This window comes from Heterocephalus glaber, unplaced genomic scaffold, assembly GCF_053883595.1.
Source record: "Heterocephalus glaber isolate CG9 unplaced genomic scaffold, H.glaber_assembly_v1.0 deba00001442, whole genome shotgun sequence".
Classification (NCBI taxonomy): Eukaryota; Metazoa; Chordata; class Mammalia; order Rodentia; family Bathyergidae; genus Heterocephalus; species Heterocephalus glaber.
Genome location: NW_028258296.1, coordinates 47,212,031 through 47,235,599, shown reverse-complemented (window position 1 = coordinate 47,235,599; position 23,569 = coordinate 47,212,031). Strand labels below are relative to the sequence as shown.

The window sequence follows — 23,569 nt, the reverse complement described above, 5'->3', positions numbered from 1 at the left end:
TTTCTGTAGCGAGAAAGGCAAATACCACCTTTTCTATTCCATGAGATGATGTGAAATACTGAGATAATATTCTTTTTTGTTGTTGTTTTGTTTTGTTTTTTTGGTACCAGGGATCAAACTCGGGTTGTTGGGCTTGCGCAGCAGGCGGCAAAACCACTGAGCTAAATCCCCAGCTCTGAGAGAATATTTTGGAATACTTTAGAGTTTTTAGAAGGCAGATGCAATGTAAACTCTGATTTAATTAGCATACTAAAACAAGCTAAAGAACTAATTTGGTGTCTAACAGGTGAATGAAGTGCTTAACGGTAGTTTGTATGCTCAGCAAAATGTTACTGAGTTTTTAAAAAATTTTCTACATTTTAACTAGATACACCACTTAGGTGAGAGTAGTTGACTACTAAACGTTTTCATTACTTTTAAAATCCAAAGTACTAATGAGACAGTTTTTTGAAGTGAAGAATCTGATCCAGGATTTTAGTAAAACAGATGTAGGGAGCTCCCAGTTTGTAACTTTTCTTTTACTGCTGGTATTTTGCCTCCTTAGCTGATTTACCAGAAGCTCATATTGTTTCCTTTCCCATTTGAAACATTGGTTTGTATTTTATCAAAGTAATTGAAGTGTTTTTAAAACCTCCTTTTATTTAACTTAGAGTTTTGCAAAAATTCTAGTCGAAATTATGACGTATAAGTGCTTTAGGTTTTATGTTCAAAGGCAAGCTAAATGACCTCAATTTTCTTTTCTTTCTTTTTTTTCCTGCTTTTTTGGTGTTAGGGATGGAACCTAGGGCCTTGCACATACTAAGATTCATTTTATTTTTATTTAAACATTTATTTATTTATTTATTTTGTGATGTTGGGGATTGAAACAAGGACCTCATGCCTGTTAGGCAAGCACTCTAACCACTGAGTTACATCCCCACCTCAGCCTACCCTAAGCCTCATTTTAATTTGCATCTTACTTAACTAACCAACAGTATGAAATCCTATTTTTACATATGTGAAAGCATTTTTTTTTTTTTTTTTTTTTTTGGTACCAGGGATCAAACTTGGGTCTTTGCTCTTGCTTAGCAGGCGGATGTGAAAGCATTTTTAAGATATGATACAAAAGAAAGATATGATACAATGAGAATTTTATACTGGGGATCGAACTTGGGACCTTGGACTTGCAAGGCAGGCAGCAGCAGCACTGAGCTAAGTCCCCGTCCCATATAGTAGTTTTTATAGGATTTTTTGTTTTGTTTTGTTACTGGGGATCAAACTCGGGTCCTTGCAAGGCAGGCGGCATAACCACTGAGGTAAATCCCTGGGCCCCCATACAGCAGTTTTTAAAATTACACCTTTGAATGAATTTTCATAAGATGGCTCAATTTACACTTTTTCAACTTTACAGTGGTACAAAAACCATATGCAATCAGTAGAAATTTTGAATTTTGCTCTTTTTGTAGATTAGCAGTACACTGACCAACCCTGGGCAGTCAGGTACACAATCTGGAGTATAAACAATACAGTGTACTACATTTTGAAGCTATGATATTTGGAAAGTTTGGGATATCATGTGCACTTTCAATTTATACTATTTTCGATTTTCAAAGGGTTTATCAGAATCTACCCTCACTGTAAGTTGAGGAGCATCTGTACTACTTATGTCCCTCCACTCGAAGATACATACAGTTTAATAATTTAAGCACTTTCAATTTGTGTTTTTTTAAAACTTTGATGTTTTTTCTTTTAACAGTGACAGGATTTTTAAATTCACTGACACCCAAATTCTATGTGGCACTTACAGGGACATCTTCTTTGATATCAGGACTGATATTTGTAAGTAGTTTACATTTTTTAAGTTGATGTTTTAATATTTATCCAGCGGTCCTTTATATGGTTACAATAATTTATTTATATATCAGCATTTCCAAAATGTGTTAGACATTTGAAAAAGAATTACCTAGTCAAACAAGTTTGGGGAACAGTACATCTCTCTCTACTTTTAGAGATTGGCAGTATTTGTTGCATATTAAAGTCTTGTATACTGTAATCAGGAATGGGTTAGAAATTTAATGCCTGAAGGTCCTTGGTTAGTAACAAAAAAGTGAGTGAAAAGAGAAGAATATAAGAATAAATTCATCATTTGCTTTGAGAACTGGATAATCTGAAAAGTGCATACCCCTTCTAAAAGGGGGTAAAGCTAATTGATGCCATGTAAACCTATGACTATATTACCAGGTGTTCTAATTTTTCAGATCCTTTCAAGAGAACCTGGATGTATAGATTGTATGTAAAATCTCCCAATAGTTTAATTTTAGCAACATTGGACAGATGAAAATTTGTATGTCTGGAATTTGGTCTGCAATTTTTCCAAGCCCCAATTTCTCTTCTAAATAGGAAAATAATAGTATCATTTTGAACAATTACAATAACTAAATGAGATAATATATGTAAAAGTTTATAACATGGTAGCTGGGTCAGCGAGCACTTAATGAATTTTTGGCCATTATTATTTAGAGAATCCTACAGTATGGAAACATTTAATTCAGCCTTTCCTTGAACAAGATAACATTTTAAAATATTAAAAAAATTTTATAATCCCCATTAACATCCCTAGCATCTAGAGTTTCCTAGTATACTTTTTGGAAAAAAAGGTTGCTACAAATACAAATCTTAAGTAGTATTCCACGTATGTCAGTGGATTTTTCTGTTCTTTTTTCTCATCTGTAGGTGGTGCTCTCCATCTTCAGTAAAAATAATAGTATTTGTGTTGGACTTTGTTTTCTAAACAGGTACTAATGCTGAGCATTTTGTTAAAGTGAAATGTAAAAGAAAGGGATTTTTCTCTTAAAAAACTATTGAGGAATTCAGACTAAAAAATGTTAATGTGAGCCTCACAATTTATTGCTTTATAAAGTCTACTGATAGTTAAGCATATCTTAGCATATTTAATCAATAGCATATATTTAAAATCTAAAGAAAATAAACTAAGTAGGGTGTGGTGGTGCTTACCTGTAATCCCAGCACTGTAGGTGACTGAGGCATAAGGATAGCAAGTTTGAGCCCAGCCTACACAATTTAGTGAGACCCTGTCTCAAAAGTTTAAAAAATATATAAATAAATAAATTAAAAGGCCTGGAGATGTAGCTCAGTGCAGAGACCCTGGGTGCAATCCCCAGTACATGGGGGAAGGGGGAAGAGATCAGTATTTGTAAACAGTTTAAATAGGGGGAAAGCACTGGCTTTGGAACCAGAAGATATGATTTTGAGTTGTTGACTGACAGCGTTGGGCAACTCACATAAACTGTCTAAATCCTAATTTCCTCATTCATAAAAATGGGATAACATGCATTTATATATATCAATAGATACATGATATCTAAAACTGGTTTAAAAATTTGTTTCTTTTTAGACAAGGGTTTCAATATACAAAAATTCAGAAATTCAAGTAATGTTTTAAAGGTTAAACTATCATTACCTTTGCAGTATTGATAGGTTTTTATTAGCAAAAATTGTTGCATTTATAATTTTTTTGCTACCTGAATATAGGGAACACGCACACTTACATACATATACATATACATATACTCTGACATATATTTGAGAAATATGGTTAGAAGCTCTGAAGTTAGATAAACTGAATAAGAAACTCACCTCTGCACCTGACCAGTGATATGAACTAGAGCTAGTTATTTAAATTTGGAATATATTCCTCCTCTCCAAAATCAGCTGTTGTGAGGATTAAATGACATAATGCATGTACAAGACTTGGCATAATGGTTGGCTCATAGAAATATTTTTTGGGGGGAGGACTGAAGCCAGACTTCATACATGCTAGGCAAACACTACCAGAGAGCTACTTCTCCAGCCCTTTTCAAAATTTTATTTTGAGACAGGATCTCGTTAGGTTGCCCGCATTGGCCTTAAACTTGTGATCTTCTTAGCTCAGCCTCCTGAGTACTTGGGATTATAGGCATACACATGACACCCAGCTCATAGAGAACTTTTGATAAATATTAGCTATTTATTATTTTTGTGTGTATGTGTGGTACTGGGGATTGAACCCAGGGCTTGCACATGCTAGGCAAATGTTCTACCATGGAGCTATGTCTCCAGTTCAGCAATTATCATTATTGTTTATTTGTGTTAAAAAGTTGATTTAAAAGATCCAAAGGCTCTTATTAATAAAAACCACCTGCGTTTCATATAGCGAAGAGCAGTTTGTTATTGTTTTCCTCTGATTACATACAAGTCCTTGACAGTATTTCTCCTTTTTAAAGGAAAAAAAGTGCTAGGGATTGAACCTAGAACCTCTAGTACTAGGCAAGCACTCTACCACTGTATCTTTTTTTTTTTTTTCCAAGATTTGTCCAATGTAAATCTTTTCTGCCGCATGAAATTTCATACCTTAGGCTGGGCGAGTGGTTGATAGATTGGCTACCATGTGTGACACTCTTGGGTTGAATTCCCCATATCCACCCCCCACACACAGAAAAACGTAAAGAAGTTTTACCACGTTTCACAGTAAAACATCTAGTAGAAGCCGAACCATGACTGCATTTGGGATTAATTGCTTGTTAACTCAGGAAGAGTGAGCAGAAAAGGAAGCCATTTTTAGACTGAGCATAAAATGTTAGTGTCACAATAGGAAAAAGAGCAGTACTTTGTATTTCAAGCACTTTCTTATAAATATTGTAGCATTTAGTCATTGGGCCACAATATTATACAAAATGACTGCATACTTTTGGCACCTGTTTGGCAGATTTATTCTATAATTTACTCAAGCAAAAATACTTCTAGAGGTTTGAAAATTCTGTATTTTTGTGTGTGTTTGTGTGTTGCTGTGTGGTCATAGTAAAACAATTTTTTAAAGTATTAAAATTTCTTAAGTATGAGTACGTGTCTATTTGTTAAATAAAAGATTACATTTGTCTACTACATTTGTCAGGAGAATTGTATGTTAGTGGACTTCTTGGAAAATGGTCCATAAATTTTCTGATGTGTTCATTTACCAAATAACGTAACCATAAAGAGCTTTTTCTATGTCAGACATTATTCTAGAAGTTGGGAATACCGGTAAGCAGACAGATTCTGCTCTTACAAAATTTAGTCTAGAAGGTGATTATAGACGTTGATTCATTCATTTGACAATTTGTATTGAGTACTGCTGTTCTAAGGCATCACTGTTCTAAGGCACTGGGCGTGTAGCAGTGAATAAAACTAACAAATTCCTGTCCTCATGGAGTTTACATTATATCAGGGGAATAAATAATAAAAAATAATAAAACTAATATGTTCTTATTACTAGTAACAAGAAACACATGAAGCAGAAAAGGGCATATGAATTGTCAGGGAAAATTCTTGTGCTGCGTGTGTCACTTCTTTGTCAAGAGGGAGTTTGCTTGGGGGGGTTGAAGAACTGAGCGACGATTATCCTAAGTTACAAGATTACTATGAAAGGGAAGCAAGATCCAGTGGAAGCACATAACACAGCTATCAGTTCTGTTCTGTGGATTTAGGAAAAGTTCCCTTGAGGAAGTGGTTTAAGCTGAAATACAAAGGTGCCTGGCATAAACAGTTGAGAAGGGTTGAAGTGTAGAAGTATGAAAATTTCTCCTAATTCCACATAGAGGGCTACTTTTGGTTCCTCTGTATCGGTCAGCTTTTTGTCAGTAGAACCAAATACCTGACACACAGAACTTAAAGGAATAAGGGTTTATTTTTGCTGGTTTTTCAGATGTTTCAGTCCATGATTGCTGGCTCTAAGGCAGAAACATCATGGTGAAAGTGCATGGTGAAGCCAAGCTGCTCAGTTCCTGTTGGCTGGGAAGCAGAGCAGGGAACAGTGACAAAGAAGAGGGGCTAGGAGTCAATATAGACCCCAAGGTCATGAATACATAGCCCACCCAGACACCCCCAGAAATGTGCTTTACTGTCCCACTACCTGGCTCCCAAGCCAATCAGGTTGATAGTTAAGCTTAACTATTGCTCTTTTATAAGTGATAAATCATGAAAACACAAAAGAAATGAATATTTTGATTTTTAGGTAGTTCAATGTGAGAAGCAAACTGTCTTAAGTTACATCAATAATGTTACCAAATACAACTAGAGTAGTACTTTTTGGTTCAAAAAGCACTTTCTTATAACTTGTTAACCCCATTTAATAGAAACATGGAGACTCTGAGATGTTAAAAGTAACTTGTTCAAAGCATGCAGTAAATAAATTATTGGCTTGAGCCGGGGATTTAGCTCAGTGGTTCCGCCGCCTGCCCCACAAGCGCAAAGACCCAAGTTCGATCCCTGGTACCAAAAAAAAAAAAATTATTCACTTAGGAGTCAAACTTGGGCATTCTGATCCTAGTTCAGAGCTTAATTTACTACACTAATTATTTAAAAATAGATTTTAGGGGCCAGGGATTTAGCTCAGTGGTTCCACCTGCCTCGCAAGCACAAGGTCCCGAGTTCAATTCCCGGTACCAGAAAAAGGAAAGAAATAAAAATAGATTTTAATTGCGCTACAGATAAAATAAAATGACAGTGGAACATAACACTTAAACTGTTTACAGATTAAATACTTCTTATTGTTTTTACATACTTTATTACAAATGTATAGCTTTGCCTAAGTTTGTCAAAAATCTTATAAAAGTATTTCACTCCTAACATGACGTGTTATTGGGGAATTTTGGGTTTGTTTTAAGGGGAAGATAATGCATTTAAAATTCTGAATTGAACAGGAAAATCTTTTTTTTAATGTATTTTTTATTTGTGCCTATTAATTTTACAAAATATTGTGTTTTGATGTGGTATTTTCCTACATGCATGGAACATATTTTCATCATACCCATCCTCCCTATAACCCTTCTTTTTAACCCATCCCTTTATTTCCTTTCTCTTGTCTCATACTTGTCTGAACAAGAATATCTTGAGAGAATGTTTTGAGTTCATATATCTGCTGATAAACTCTGTTTTAAGTGCAAGGTATTTTCTCTTTGTCATAGATATTTGAGTGGTGGTACTTCCATAAGCATGGCACATCTTTTATTGAGCAAGTATCTATAAACCATTTGCGACCACTGATGGGAGGAACAGAAAGCAGCATCTCAGAGCCAGGTTCTCCCAGCAACAGAGAATGTGAAACCAGCAGACAGAATTTGTCAGGTGATTTTTCAGTGTGTTTTCAGAGCTGTATTTTTAAGATTGAGTTTGACTATGGAAGATAAACTCAAAACAACACAGTTCTATGGTCTGACTATTTGTGTACCCCCTTGTTCATATATTAAAAAAACTAATCATTAGTGTGAAGATGTTAGGAGGTAAGGTCTTTGGGAGACTATCAAATCATGGGGATAGAAGCTCAAGAGTTGTGGATATAAATGCTGAACATGGGAGTATTATTAATGTAGGTTGAGACAGGTTTATTTCCAGATTGAACTATTTAAAAATCAAGATATTCACTTTATGTTTCCATGGTTTATCAGTTATAAAAAGGGGAAGCAAAAAAAGCTTTCTATGCTGAATTAGTGAATGGGATAATGTCCTTATAAAAGAGATTGCGGGGAGCTGTTTGCCTTTTCCACCCTGTGAGCACATAGCAAGAGGGTGCCATTTATACACTAGAAAGTGAATCCTCACCTACAGTGGATCTGCCAGCACCTTGATCATGGATTTCCCAGCCTCCAAAACTGTGAGAAATAAATTTCTCTTTTTTTTTCAGGATAGCAGTAATTTTTAATTTAATGGGTCCTGTCAAACAGCAGTCTAAAATGGTTATGCCTGCTTGCACTTGTTATCAATATGAGTACCTACAGAGAATGGAAGAAAAAAAATGGAAACAAAGCTTGTGTAAATGGGGAGGGGAAGAAGGATTGAAGGGAGGGAGAGGAATGAGAAAAGAAAAGAAGAATTAAGATATATTATGTGCAGGAACAACTTTCCTATGATGAATATGATCAATATGTATGACAAATATGTATTAATGAAAAATAAAGTTAAAAAATTAAAAAACAAACAAACATGAGTAACCATTTCCCCATACCCTTGAATGCTGGAAAATCTTCTGATCAATTGCTTCTCATTTAAAGGAGCAAAGTAACTTGCACAGAAAGCTATAATTTTATTTTCTTTTTACTTTTTTGATACCGGGGATTGAACTCAGATCCTTGTGCTTGCGCAGCTGTCGGCAAAACCACTGATCTAAATCCCTGGCCCCTAGTTTTATAGTATTTAGATTCTGCCTGCTATTTTAGAATTCAGGATCAAGTCCAAATCCTTTGAAATGCCATATAAGGCCCTCTCTCAGATGAGGGTATATGCTGTATCTCCCCATGAATTTTCCTATGTTTTACTCATAAAAATGTCCTGGCAGCCCTCTGAACAGGTCAAATACAGTCACACCATGTGACCATATGCCTCCAGGCAAACAAAAACCCTGGAGTACTCATGACCCCCTTTTCTACAGTAAGAGACCATCCATATTTCCACCTGGATCCTTGGACTGGAGACTTCCCCAGCCTCTCTTGCAGCTAGAACTTGTAGCCAATGGGATAAGAGTGTAAATGATTCACACATCCTTCTGGGTTTCTCCTATAAAAGGGAAGCCACATTCTCTGTTTGTTTGTTTGTTTGTTTTCATTTTGTTTTTTTGAGACAGGGTCCCACTATGTAATCTGGGCTGTCCTTGAACTCACTCTGTAGCCCAGTCTGGCCTAGATCTTGCAGTGATCCTCCCAAGTGCTACCATTACAGGTGGGCACCACTACACCCAACTTATTTTATGGAGTTTATTCGTTTGTATGTTTTTCTCTTCTATATAAGTGTCTTGAGGACAGGAACATACCTTAATAAGTACCTAGCATAAACTTAATAAAGATTTGTTGAGTAAATCAAATCATGTAAACAACCATTGGAGCACCTGATTTATAAAAAGATGCAACAAATTTTAAAGTAGACAAATTACCATTTTCAAAAAGCATCAAAAAGTGAATGTATTTAACCATATTTGGCTGATAATAGAGCAAATAGGTGAATAGTGAATAATAATTCGTGCTATAGCATGTTCAATGAACTGAAAACAGAAAGTTGGTCCAAGGAAGGCAAAGGAATTTTTGTCTTGTAATAATTAGAACCGAGGGGCTCCATAGTCATCTGGCATCTGCTCAATGTTGTATCTGGGGTTAGAAGTGTACATGATAGGAACTCCAGGGATCTTCTGGATTCTCTGCTTAAGGTCCTGGTCAACCATGGTGACAATGTAACACTTGTGCTGAGTTACTCTGCACTAAGCAGTCATCTGCATAGGTCCCTTTATGTGTGCAAGGTAATCATTCAAATAGTGGATCCTTAGCAATCCTTAGAGCCACTTGATACTTCTGTCCCAATTTTTCAATTTCAGCCATTACACAATCAGTTATAAAAGGAATACACTTGGCATACAGACAGTCCATCATCAATTGTACTAAGTCCAATTTGGCTTTGATGGAAAAGTTGATAAAGTTGGTATCAACCAGTATATGATAAGGTGGGCCTGGCTGTGTATTATATTGGAAGAATAAGCAGGAAGGATGTTGGGGGACTTCTCTTTCCTTTAGAGCACTGGGATCTTTTCTTTCTTTTTAGATTTTAATCTATCCTTTTCTTTGAGTCTCTCATCTCTTGAGACTAAACATTCGCTTCATGGTCGCATACTTCCTTGCTTGCTTTTGTTTCCCCATGTTCACGCCAAACTCTAGTTTCTTCTCTTGTTTTTAAATTACCTAGTTTACAGTATTTTGTGATAGCAATCCAAATAGACTGAAACAGAGAGAGAACTTAATTCTTTTACATAAATGTAGGTAATCCATAGACTATTCCTCTGTATCCTGTAATTGAAAACAAATAATGATATATAATTAGGAAAGTTTTCATAGCCAAATAAAAGTTATATTTTTGGATTATTGTACCTTTCATTTGGTATAGGTAAAATGATATAGTAATAATACAAATTAATTCCATTAAATTCCCATAATGTTTTATTTGTTCAATAAACTCCAACTAGTAGAGTTATGTTAGTTTAGTGGAAAAGTACTAGCTGAGTTCAATTACTGGTACTTTTTAGATATGGTCAGGCAAAGTCCCTGAGGAGGTACCATTTAAATGGAGCCCTAAAGCATGACCAGGATTAGTGGGAAGGCATTGGTAGCCATTCAAGAGTACAGGAAAGAGGGGCCAGGGATTTAGCTCAGTGGTTTTGCTGCCTGCTGTGCAAGTGCAAGGACCCGAGTTCGATCCCTGGTACCAAAAAAAAAAAAGTACAGGAAAGAATATTGATAATTTTCTTTCTTGTCTCTTCTTTTTCATAAAATAATTACAGAACTCCTAAGAACAAGACAGATTAAAATGAATATAATAGGCCAGGGATTTAGCTCAGTGGCACCGCGCCTCTCTCACAAGCACAAGGCCCTGAGTCTGATCCCTGGTACCAAAAAATAAAAAAATGAAAAATAAATAAAATGAATATAACATATGTCTTAGGCACTTCTTTTGTCACTGGGACAAAATACCCGACATCCACAATTTAAAGGAGGACAGGTTTATTTTGGCTCACACTTTTTAGAAATTTTAATCCTTTTGTGGTTGACAGCATGATGGAAGGCTATTGAAGGAGGAAAGCTGCTTATGTTGAGGTAGCCAGAAAGCAGAGAATCAAGGGAGGAGCTGGAAAAGGAGATATATCCTTCCGGGTCACACCCACAGTGACCTGACTCTTTCACCCAAACCCCATCTCCTAACAGCAAGTCAGCTATCACACAAACACATGAGGTTTTGAAGGCCATTTAAGACCTGAACCATAACTACATAGATCTATCCCCAAGAATTAGTTCAGTGTGTAAATAATTATAATAATAATGACCTACATGAGTTTATTCCCTATTTTAAGCCTGACTAAGCCATTTATGAGTGCAGATAACCTTAAGAATTGTCTAGCCAGGCGTGGTGGCACATGCCTGTAATCCCAGTACTTGGGAGGCTGAGGCAGGAGGATTGATGGGAGTTCAAGGCCAGCCTAGCCTGTGAGACCCTGTCTCAAAAACAAAAAGAAAACCCGTCTAGCATGGTAGAAGATTCAGATTTATACATAAGTTGACAGCAAAAGAGTATGCTTAACCTTTTTATAGATTATATATATGATACTGTGGTGACAGAAAAAGGTAGTGATCAATTATTTTTGGAAGAAGGGCTGCAAAATGTTTCATAAAAGAGATGCTTGGAGCAGGGTATAGTGGCTCATTTGTGTAATCCCAGAATTGGGAAGCTCAGGTAGGAGGATTACAAGTTCTAGCCCAGCTTGGGCAACTTAACAATTTAGGTAGACCTTGTCTCAAAATAAAAATAAACCAGGCCTACTGGTGCACTCTTATATCTCAACACTCTGGGAGGCAGGAGGATCACGAGTTTGAGCCCAGGCTGTGCAATTTAGTGATTTAGTGAGACCCTGTCTCAAAAAAGAGAAGAGATACTTGATTTTGACCTTAAAAGTGAGTAAAAATCTCCCTGGAACTTCATCTCATTCTATGATGTTAACTACCACAGATCTATATGCTGGGAGGACCAGTTTTAAACTTCTGCTCGCAAGCTTGCTTTAAATTCCAGATCCATATTTCTCTTTGCTGGATTTTCTGCACCTTTAATTTTCTACACCTTTGCTGGACTTTCAACACCTTTAATACTACATAGTACTCTGAATGCACTCTGTCCAAAATGAAACTACTGTATCTTCTAATAGTCTTCCTTCCAATTTCCATGTAGAACTCTATATGTCATTTCTATTGATTGACTGATCCCAGGGCTTCACATATGCTAGGCAGGTACTGTATCACTGAGCTGTAGCCTCAGTTCGTTTTATTTTGAGACAGGGTCATAAGTTGCACAAGCTGGGCTCAAACTTGTGATCTTGCCTCAGCTCCTCAGCAGCTATGATGACAAGGCATTTGCCATGACTCCCAGGACATTGTTTCCATTTATTTATTTGCTTCTATCCCTCCATCCCTCCATCCATCCCTCCCTCCTTTCTTTCTGAAACAGGATCTTACTATGTAATCCAGGCTAGCCTTGAATTCACTATGTAGCCCAGGCTGGCCTCAAACTTGTGATCCTCCTTCTTCAGCATCCCAAGTGTTGGGATTACTGGCGTGCACCAATGCACCTGGATATCAGTGTATATCTCTTTCATACCTTTTTCCTTCTGCAACAATTGTAGTGATTTGGCCTCAAAAATTATTTTAGCTTCATTCTCCCTTCTTTTATTTCTGCACTCATTGTGCCATAGTTAGGCCCTTGACATTTCTTTCCTAGATGATTGCTATAGTATCTTAACTAGATTCCCTTCCTCTAATACTCCCTCTTCTAGTGTATATCCTCTCTCTTTACTACTATGTGAAAAAATGGTTCTTACTGGGTGTGGTGGTACATACCTATAATCTCAGCTTCTCAGAAATCTGAGGCAAGAGGATCAGAAGTTTGACTCCAGCCTGGGCAAATTAATGTCTCACAATAAATGAAATAAAATGAAATTTAAAAGAGACTGGGAGGGGGTGAAGGGTGCACAGGTAATGGGGAAAATAAATAAGAACCAAGATATATCATGTAGAAGTACAAACACCCAATGATAAATGTAAACGAATTATATACCTAAAATGTACCAATAAAAGAACTAAAATTATAAAAAAAAAGGAGACTGGGGATGTAACTTACTGGTAGAGTACTTGCTTCGTATGCATCAGTTGAGGCTCTGATACAGAAAAAAAAAAGTTCTCAAACTTTTGGCATACAGGAATTCTTTTTTTTGGAGATGGGGTCTGGCTTTATAGTGCAGGCTAGAATTCTTTACACAAATTATTGAAGACCTTGAATATTCTATGATTATGAATTATGTTCATCATTATTATATTGGAAGTTAAAGTAGAAATTTAAAAAATAATGTATTGATTTGTAAGGATAACAAGCCATTACATGTTAACATATTAATATAAACTGAATTGTGTTCCCCAAATTAATATGTTGCAATTTCAACCTCCAATGTATTTGGAGATGTGACTTTTAGGAGTAACTAAAATTAAATGAGGTTATATGGGTGGACTTTTAATCTAATAGGATTGGTGGCCTCATAGGAATAAAGATCTCTGTCCACCATGCAGAGACTCAGCAAGAAGGCTGCTATTTGCAAGCAGGAAGAGAATCTTCACGAGAGTCTTAGACCTCTAACCTCTAGGTTGTATGAAAATACATTTCTATTGTTTAACCCCTTTTGTTATGGCAACTTGAATTGAGTGGTACAGATTTTGGTACCAAGAAGGGTGGTACACTGTAACAAATACCTAAATATATGGAAATGGCTGTAAAATTGGGTTTTGGGTAGAATCTGGGAAGAGTTTTGAGGGACATGCCTGAAATATGAACATTCAGGATGATTCTGGTGAGATCTCAGATGGTAATGAGGAATGTGTTATAGGAAACTAGAGGGAAAGTGATCTTTCTTATAGAGCAAAAAAGAATTTGAATAAACTATGTTCTGTGTTTTGTGGATGGTGGAATGTGACACAATGAAATTGGATATATAGCTGAGAATATTTCCAAGCAAAGTGTAGAAGTAATAGCTTGTTTCCTCTTGACTACTTACAGTGAAATATGAAAGAGGAGATATGGATTGAAGAAGGAATTGTTAAACGAAAAAGGAACCAAAGCCAGGTGCAGTGGCACACACCTATAATCCTAGGTGTCTGAGAGGCTGAGGCAGTAGGATGGCAAGTTCAAGTCCCATCTGGACAATTTAGTGATTTAACAAGACCCCATCTCAAAATAAAAAAGGGCTGAGGACATAGCTGAGTGTGAAGGCTGAGTTCAATACTCAGTACAGAGACAAACAGATATGAATTGAATTGAATATTGGATTCTTCAGGACTGGACCATAGTGCTGTTTAGCTACAAATGTGTACTGCCTTCAAAAAAGGCAGTAACCAACCCCTTCAAAGTATTGTTTAAGTTATATGGTCTGCAACACTTTTTTAAATGGCAGTCCAAGATAACTAATACACGTATCATAAAAAAAATTACTTCCCAAAACAAGAAAATTTCAGTCAGGAGGCTGGAAGTGTTTTTACATTTCTTTAAATCCTTTAATAGAAGACAGTTTATTTTCATGCTGTTTCTGTCCTGTTTGTTATATTATTTTCACTGAAGTACTGAGCAAAATCTGGTTTCATACAGAGATGTAGTTAGAAAAGGAAGGAAGATTTTAATAGCCTTTTCAGGAAATTATGGCTATTCTTTCTTTGTACTATATCAAGACTTGCTGGGGGCTGGAGATTTAGCTTAGTGGTTCTGCCGCTTGCCTCGCAAGCTCAAGGTCTATCCCCTGTACTGAAAAAAAAAAACCTTGCCGAGGGATACTTCCTGAAAATTTAGTTTCAGTGTAGAATCTGAACTTTGTATTCTTGTTTATATTTATTTTTTCTTTTTTTCTTTTTGGTACCGGGGATCGAACTCGGGTCCTTGCACTTGCGCAGCAGTCGGCAAAACCACTGAGCTAAATCCCTGGCCTCTTCTTTCTTTTTTTAACTTTGTATTCTTTATTAAAATCCATTCATTTGCCTTGCATTTTGGATTAATCTCTTTTGAATAATTTTAGAACATCACACAGTGATTATTTGGAAAGTACTTGCTGAGTGAGTTATATATATATCTTAAATGTTAATACATTTTATTGCAAAAGAAAACTCACCAAGGATTCTGTCCAGCTTTGTTTTGTTTTGCAGTACTAGGAATTGAAACTAGGGCCTTTCAAGGCAGGGGACATCACAATCCCTGACTTGAAATTATACTACAAAGCTACAGTGATTAAAAACAGCATGGTACTGGCAAAAAAACAGACCCGAGGATCAATGAAATAGATTAGAAGATGCAAAGACAGCTCCCAACATGCTTAGCCACCTTATCTTTGACAAAGGAGCCAAACACCTTCACTGGAAGAAAGATAGCCTCTTTAAATAAATGGTGCTGGGAAAACTTGCTTTCCATATGCCGAAGATTAAAACTAGACCCAACTCTCTTACCACGCACTAAACTCAAAATGGATCAAAGACTTAAATATTAAAACAAACACTAAATCTGTTGAAAGATATAATAGGTAGAACTCTTAAAGACATTGGTGTAGGCAGAGACTTTATGAACAGAACCCCAATCACATAGGAAATATCACAGAGAATCAACAACTGGGATTTCATTTTATTAAAAAGCTTTTGCATAGCAAAGAAACCAATAGAGTGAAGAGACAACCCACAATGTGGGAAAAAAATTTTGCCAGCTGTTCCTCAGACAGAGGACTAATATTGACAATATATAAAGAACTCAAAAAAATCAGACCCCCGCAAATTTAAAGACCCATTCCAAAAATGGTCATCTGAAATGAATAGACATTTCTCAGATAAAGAAGTAGAAAAGGCAAATAAATAGACAAAAAATCTTCAACATCACTGGTCAATTGAGAGATGCAAATTAAAACAACACTGAGATTCCATCTCACTCCACAAAGAATGGCTATTATCAAAAAAATCAACCAAAAAAATAAAAAAAAAAAGAAATTAACCAATAGCAAATGCTGGTATGGCTGTAGGGAAAAAGGGACCCTTCTCCCCTGTTGGTGGGAGTGTAGACTGGTACAACCACTGTGGAAATCAATGTAGAGATTCCTCAAAAAACTAAAACTAGAGGTTCCATTCAACCCAGCTGTTCCCTTTCTTGATATATTCCCGAAAGAATTAAAAGCATACTACTGGGATATATGCACACCCATGTTTATAGAAGCACAGTTTGTAATAGCTAAATCTTGGAAATAACCCAAATGACCATCAGCCAATGAATGGATAAAGATGTGGTTTTTTTTTTTAATATAATGGAGTACTACTCTGCCCTAAAGAAGGCTAAGCTTGAGACATTTCTAGGTAAATGGATGCACACCTTGAGACCATAGTCTAAAGTGAGATAAATTGGACACAGATGTTTAAATACCATGTGGTTTCTCTGGTGTGAGAAACCAAAAGTGTAAATAAGGACCAACCAAGAAACTTACACTGGTTTGACAGTAAAAGTATTTATTTTAAAAAAAAAAAAGGACCAAAATCTATAATAGATATTGGAAAATGGGAAGAAAATGTTCAAATGAGAGGGGGAACAAGGGAGGAGGAGAGGGAAAGGAAAGAAAGAAGAAAAAAAAAGAATAGAAAATGGAAACAAATCTTTTGTAAATAAGGGGAAGAAGGGTCAAAAGGTGGGGATGGGGAAAAAAGCAACATATATCATGTATAGGTACAAATTCTGTATGATGAATGTTATTAGGTATATCTAAAATACACCAATGAAAAATAATGTAAAAAAAAGAGACTAGAATAAAATACACAACATGAGAGGGAAAAATGCAAACTTGTGATCCTCCCAATTAGCCTCGTATAGTCCTGGTATTACAGGCCTGTATTACCATGTCCAGCTGCTGTGCTTTTTTTTTTTTCTTTTTCTTTTTTTGGTACCAGGGATCGAACTCGGGACCTTGCACTTGTGAGGCAGGTGGCAGAACCACTGAGCTAAATCCCTGGCCCTGCTGTACAGTTTTATATTTCCTCTGGTTAGAATATTCTTCATTTCACAGCCTTCTACTCATGTTTTATAGTGATTCACACTCAGTTCACATGTCACCTCTTTTCCACACCCTTCCATGCTTTCCCCAGAGAAAAATGAATTACTTTCTTTTCTTTGTCTTGGAACAGAACATACCTTTACTGTACCACTTGTCACGCAATTCAGACCATTGTTTACATGACTAAGTCTCATGGTATATTTAATTCAATTTAACAAGTCAGTGCCAGATGGTGTGGTAGGCTCCAGGAATATAAAAGTCAACAGTTTCAAGTGTTCATATTTTAGAGGGAAAACTGAAAACCAAATAGATAATCACATTATAATATTGTAAGTGCTAAAGCTGAGTTATGAACCTAATACTGTGGAGACAAATAAGGGACTAGATATAATTGTGTGCTTCTTGAGTGCAGAAGTGATTCATGCTTCTTTCGTCTTTGTACCTGCTGTGCTTAGCATACAGTAAGTAGACAATAAATGTTGGTTAAATAAAGATTTAACTTCTTTGAGTAAACTCTCATTTTGCCTCTTATTTTTCAGAATGCAAGGTATGGAGAAACCCGCTAAACCTTTTCAGAGGAGCAGAATATAGGAGGTATTAACATTTTGCTTTTATTTTAAGTATGACATTGGTCTTACAGTAAAAGTACTATGGAAATTTTAGTTTTTATAAATATATCACAACCTCTTCTAGTTGATGATATTCATATACAGTATAACAAGATGAAATGATTAGCTCAAGACTTATTGACGGCATCTTGACTGTGTTTACTCTTATAATCATGAGAAGCACTGTTTCACATCATAAGTTGTGATGCATAATAAGTATATAATAGGCCTGTAGTTTATTATGTTAGAACGTGCTTTAAATTTTTTAGTTTTTGGTGGTACTAGAAATTGAACTTGGATGCTTTACCACTGAACTACATCCCAGCCCTTTTTATAGGACAAGGTCTTGCTAAGTTGCCCACACTGGCCTTAAACTTGGAGTCCTCCTGCTTCAGCCTTCAGTGTAGCTTGGATCAGAGGTGTTCACCACCATGCCTGATCAGGAACCTTTAAAGGAGAAATTGTTACAATTTTTAGGTAGGGAGTTCAGGTTGGCATTGAACTTACTATGTAGCCCAGGGTGGTCTTGAACTTGTGGTGATGCTCTTGCCTCAGCCTCCTGAGTGATGGGATTACAGGTATGCACCACCATACTCAGCATGTCCTCTTTGATTTTAAAGGTAGAAAGCCTTTTAAAAAGAATTTATAAGATTGTTTTTAAAGTTATAGGTGCCTATGCATGTGTGCTCAGTTTCAAGATTTGCATATTTGAAAATTCACTAGAAAACATCAATCTGAATGTGAATGTAAACTTCATTTGCCCAATAGTACAGGGCACAGTATTTTTATATTGGTTTTATATTGCCATTTCCCATCTATACAACTGTGTCCATTTCTCTCCCAGTTTATACTATATATAATAAAATATTTTTTGAAATTTACTTATTTATTTATTTATTTATTTTTGGTACCGGGGATTGAACTCGGGACCTTCTGCTTGCGAGGTAAGCAGCAGAACTACTGAGCTAAATCCCTGGCCCATTTTTTTGAAATTTATGAGCAAGGATATTTAACCTTCATTTTTATTTTGAGGAGGGCCATGTTTGGTAGGTATCTGGAAGTAGATTGGAGCATGTTATTTAATTCACTGAACAAAAACCCATGTCCACTCTGTGTGAACACTGAAAAATGATGGCGATACAAAAATGGTTAAGTAATAATCCTTGTACTTAAGGACTTAGTGTGTAACAGTAGCATCCTAGGAAGCCAAAACTAGGCTTTTGAGAGTTCCCATTAACTTATGTTAAGGGATTTTTTCAAGAAATAGGTCCTTATACTTTTAAATGAGATAAATCAGACACACATGTTTAAATGCTGCATTGTTTCTTGGGTGTGAGAAACTGAAAATGGAAATAAGGACCAGAAGGTATAACAGGTATTGGGAAATGGAAAGAAAATGTTCAAATGAGAAGGGGAAAAAGGGAGGGGGGGAAGGGGAAAGGAAAGAAGGGACAAGGAAAAAAAAGAATAGAAGGAAAAAATGGAAACAAAGCTTTTGTAAATAAGGGAAAGAGGGGCCAAAAATAACAGAGGAGAATGAGAAAAAAAGAAGCAAGATATATCATGTACAGATACAAATTCTGTATGATGAATGTTATTATGTATATCTAAAATGTACCAATAAATGTTTTGCTTCAAAAAAACCCCATTAAAACATTAAAAAACATTAAAAAAATGAAAGTGTTAAATCCCAATGGGTCTTTTTTTTTTTGCACAAATAAAAAAAATAGATCCTTGAACTTCTCTATTTGTAAATAAAGTTATTGAGGTTATTCCTTGTTATACAGAATACATTTCATGCAGATCATAAGAGAAATTTCTTAAATCAGGAATATTTATGCTTTTTTAAATGATTAATTTATTTTAATGAAAATGTCTAAATTGCGGTTTTAACCATTGTGTGGTTCTAGAGCTTAAAGCCAGACTGTAGCAAACCCTTAACAAGTGTATATCACTCTTTGATATATATTTCATAGGTTAGCTTCAGTCCATGCTCTGTTTGTGTTCCAGTCCTTATTTTTCCATTATTGAATCTTTTTACTTCTAATTTAGGTTTTTGTTGTTATACATTACATTTTAACTGCTTTAAATCATTTTAGGAATAATATGGCTTGTTAAGATTTTTTGAAGTTTTATTTATTTCTCTTTTGTGGTGCTGGGTAATCAAACCCAGGTTCTCAATCATGCTAGACAAGTCCTTTACTACTGAGCTATACCTCAGACCATATATATATATATATATATATATATATATATATATAATTATTTTTAGACTACACAGCAAAATTTTGATAGGTGAGCAGAAATTTACTTCTCTTTTTTCTTCATTAAAGCTTTTATAACATTGCCAATACCCTTAGCAAGCCAATTAATACTGCAAAATAACTTAAAACCTTTGATTATATAATATCTCTCGTAAGCTTTTTAAATGCCTATTTTTTTCTGATTGTAGAATATATGGATATTCATTGTAGAAAATTACAATTAGAGAGATATATTAAAACAAAAACCATCTATTTCCACCGCTAAGTGATAATTGCTATGAGAATTTTATTTTCATCTAGTCTTTCTTCATCATTCAAACATCATTCTGTACTTACTGCTCTACAGATTACTTTTTTCTAAAGTAATATGTGAATTTCTTGTAAAAATTATTATCAACATGAATTTCTTAGTGTGATTTTTAGTGATTATTTTATTTATGTATGTATTTATTTATTTATTTTGGTTATGTTATAGTCCATAACATAGAGATACTGTACTTTACCTGTAGCCTCTCCATCTGCATCTCTAAGATTATTTCACTGTTAACATTTGTATTACTGAGATATCTTTATAATATTTAGCCACATCTATGATTATTTCCTAAGGTTAACTTGTAGCAGTGGGGTTACTGAATCAAAGTATATGAACTGTTCTTTCCTTTTACTAGTTTTCTAAAAAGTATTACTATGAATATTTTTTAAATAATCAAAATTAGAGTAGTAAAATTCCAAGAACTCATCCATCAGCAAGGTGTGACTGTTTTTAAGACTCTTAACAGATATTATGTAATGGATTTCTGGAAAGAGAAATGTATAATGTCTAATTTCCATTTATATCTGTACTATATGTGTGCATATCCCACATCTTCCTTATCTTAGTTACCTTTCTGGTTGATGAGACAAAATACCTGACACCCACAAGTTAAGGGCAGAAAGGTTTATTTATCTCACAGTTTGTAGGGGTTTCAGGGCATGGTCAGCTGGCTCTTAAGGCAGGATGGCATGGGAGAAGGGTATCACAGAGGAGAAAACAGTTTATGGCATGGCAGGACAGGCAGAAGGCAGCAAGCAGCAAGCTTTCTTTCTGTCCCTTATATTCCATCCAGGCTACCCGCCCTTTGGGTAGGTAGCATTCATACCCAGGATAGGACACCCTTAATTCCAGCATCACATCCTTAATCCCAGCATCACACATTTTAGATCCATTCACCTCCAAAAAGCCCCACCTATGACCAATATGAGGCTTTGGGGGAACATCTAGATACAAGCCATAATAGTCCTTGATAACATATCTTTACCAAATTGATAGGTTAAGAGTAAAGCTTAGTTATTTTAATTCAGTATGTTAATTACTAGTGAGTTTGATATATTTAAAAATGTTTATTTTTATTAGTACACATTTGTAGTACGTAGGATAATTATATTCATTGTGTGGAGTTGGTACACATGCATAATGTATCTTAATTCTCTGTTCATCCCCTTCCACTTTCCCCTTCATTTCTTATTATCCTTTTCTTTTGCAAAAGATCTATCTCTTGATTCCTCTTATTATCTATATTGTTTTTACTCTTTTTACCTTGGGTTGTATCTGATTTAACATTATGGTCTCAAGTTGCATTCATTTGCCTACAAATGATTCAAATTTACCTTTCTTTGTAGCATAGTAATACTCCATTGTATATAAATATTGTATTTTCTTTATCTGTTCATATGTTGATGGATATAGGCCATTTTCAAGATTTAGCTATTATGAATTGTGCTGCTATAGACATAGGTATGCATCCATCATTGTAATATTCTTTTTTTTTTGGTACCGGGGATCGAACTTGGAACCTTGTGCTTGCGAGGCAGGCGGCAGAACCACTGAGCTAAATCCCCGGCCCAAGTTGCACATTTTCTGATTGGGTGAGGGGGTCTAATTTTCTGTTTTAGTTCTTTACATATTCTAGATATTAGTCCTCTGTCTGAGGAGTAGCTAGCAAAATTTTATCCCATTCTGTAGTTGTCTGTTAACTCTGTTGACTGTTTCCTTTGTTGTGTAGAAACTTTTTGATGTAATTCCATTTGTTGATTCTTGATGTTATTTCTTGTGCAATTGGAGTTTTGTTCAGAAAGTCCTTCACTACCTCTATGACTTCAAGGGTTTTACCTATTTTCTTCCAATGGATTAAGTGTTTCTGTTTTAATATTTAGATCTTTTATCTCTTTTGATTTTAGTTTAGTACATGGTGGGAGATATAGGTCCAGGTGAAATCTTCTGCATATGAATAGCAAATTTTCCCGGCACCATTTGTTAGAGAGGGTATCTTTCTTCCAGTGTATGCTTTTGGCCCCTGAGGTCAAAGATCAGATGACTGAATATTCCTGGGGTTGTTTCTGCATCCTCTGTTTTGTTCCATTGATCCATATGTCTACTTTTGTGCCAGTAGAGATTTGACATTTAAAAATGTATTTAGTAGCCAGTTTGTTAACTTGCTATTAATTTATTGTAGGCTTGGGGAGGTGTAAAAGTTTGAATCTTTACCAAAGTCTGGAAAGCGTCTCTTAGTTTTTATGCTTTAAAAGCCCTTTCACCATCTTAACATCTGGAAAAATTCACCTGTGTTTTCTTTTAGTTTCTGCAGAGTTTTAATATTTAATGCTAAACTTGTTGAGAATTTTTTGTTTGTGTGTGTGTGTATATGTGTGTGTGTGTGTGTGTGTGTGTGTGTTACTAAGGGTTGAACCCACAGTGAGCTACATCATCCCCAGCCCTTTTTTATTTCTTATTTTGAGATAGGATCTCTGTAAATCACTAAGTTGCCCAAGCCCGACTCAAAACTGGTGATCCTCTTGCCTCAGCCTCCCAGAGTTCTGGGATTACAGGTGTAAGCCACTAGGCCTAGCCTCCAATGTATTTAATATGGTATATGACTAACTGAAATTGTTTTATTCCTTTAAATACAATTTTCAAAGCACTTATTCTTTCCTGTTTGGTTTTTGATGTTTTATTATCATACTCTTGATGGTATGTGTAGATTATCTCTTTTCTTTTACTGAATATAATAACATCCTGAAATAGAAGTTGTATTTGTGTATTTTTGGAGTTTAAATAGTGTCTATTATAGCAGACAGATGCTGTCTTGTGTCCAATTTAAATATTTTCTTGTGTTTTGGTAAAGATACACTTGGGTAACTGGTAAAGAGCCACTTACATACTATGACATGAACTTGTCAGCACAGGACCATCAGACATTTTTCACCTGTGACACAGACTTTTTACGACCTTCAGACACAGGTATGTATCACATCTGTTCCTGGTAATAGACTGATTGTGAAATAATTTAAGTTTTTAAAGTTAATTATTATACACTACAAAGTTTCCAGGCATGATAGTACATGCCTGTAATCTCAGCATTGGGGAGACTGATGCAGGAGAATCTCTGCCAGTTTGAGGCCAACCTTGGCTACATAGTGAATTCAATGCCAGCCTGAACTATGTAGTGAGACCCTGTCTATTAAAAAAAAAATCTATCTATCTATCTATATGTATATATGTATATATATGTATATGTGTATATATATGTATATATGTGTATATATATGCACACAAAGTTAATTGGCTAGATGTTATTTACATTATTAATAAGAAACTCAGATTAAATTAAAATGAATTATTATCTTTCCTTTTTATAAGAATTTAAAATATATTATGCTTCTTTTATTACTTAAAAACCTTTTACATCAAATATAGCAGAAAACAATATACCTGTTTGTGCCTGGGAAATATAATAATGCATAGGGCTGGGGATTTAGCTCAGTGGTTTCCACCACCTGTCTCATAAGCGCAAGGACCGGAGTTTGATCCCTGGTACAACAACAAAATATATATATATAAACACATAAAAAATAAGACAATGTGGAAACATTGGGGAATGGCATGTAGAAAAATACGGGATATATTTTGTTTTTCTGTAGTCATAAGTTAGAGATACATATAAAGAGGTAGATCGTAGAAATGTCTGTGTTTAGTTCTCTCTAAGCTGTTCTCTGTTGAAGAGAGTATTTACAGG

General features: G+C 35.4%; 1 protein-coding gene and 1 pseudogene across 14 annotated transcripts in view; one reads left to right on the top strand and one right to left on the bottom strand.

Moving 5' to 3' along the window:
* The window catches only part of St7l (suppression of tumorigenicity 7 like), a 102,391-nt gene that overhangs the window by 1,105 nt on the left and 77,717 nt on the right, over positions 1-23,569 (top strand). For 7 of the 14 annotated variants that reach the window (XM_013075504.3, XM_013075503.3, XM_013075502.3 and 4 more), the window contains exons 2-5: positions 1,736-1,818; positions 6,981-7,140; positions 17,185-17,239; positions 22,679-22,794. In XM_013075504.3, coding sequence (XP_012930958.1) covers positions 1,736-1,818; positions 6,981-7,140; positions 17,185-17,239; positions 22,679-22,794 — 414 coding nt within the window. Of the gene's footprint in view, positions 1-1,735; positions 1,819-6,980; positions 7,141-8,655; positions 8,728-17,184; positions 17,240-22,678; positions 22,795-23,569 lie in introns of those variants that run through there. The other 7 variants (XM_021265689.2, XM_021265688.2, XM_087212699.1 and 4 more) reach the window with 5 other exon arrangements.
* Positions 8,917-9,803, bottom strand: LOC101703045 (rRNA-processing protein FCF1 homolog pseudogene; annotated as a pseudogene).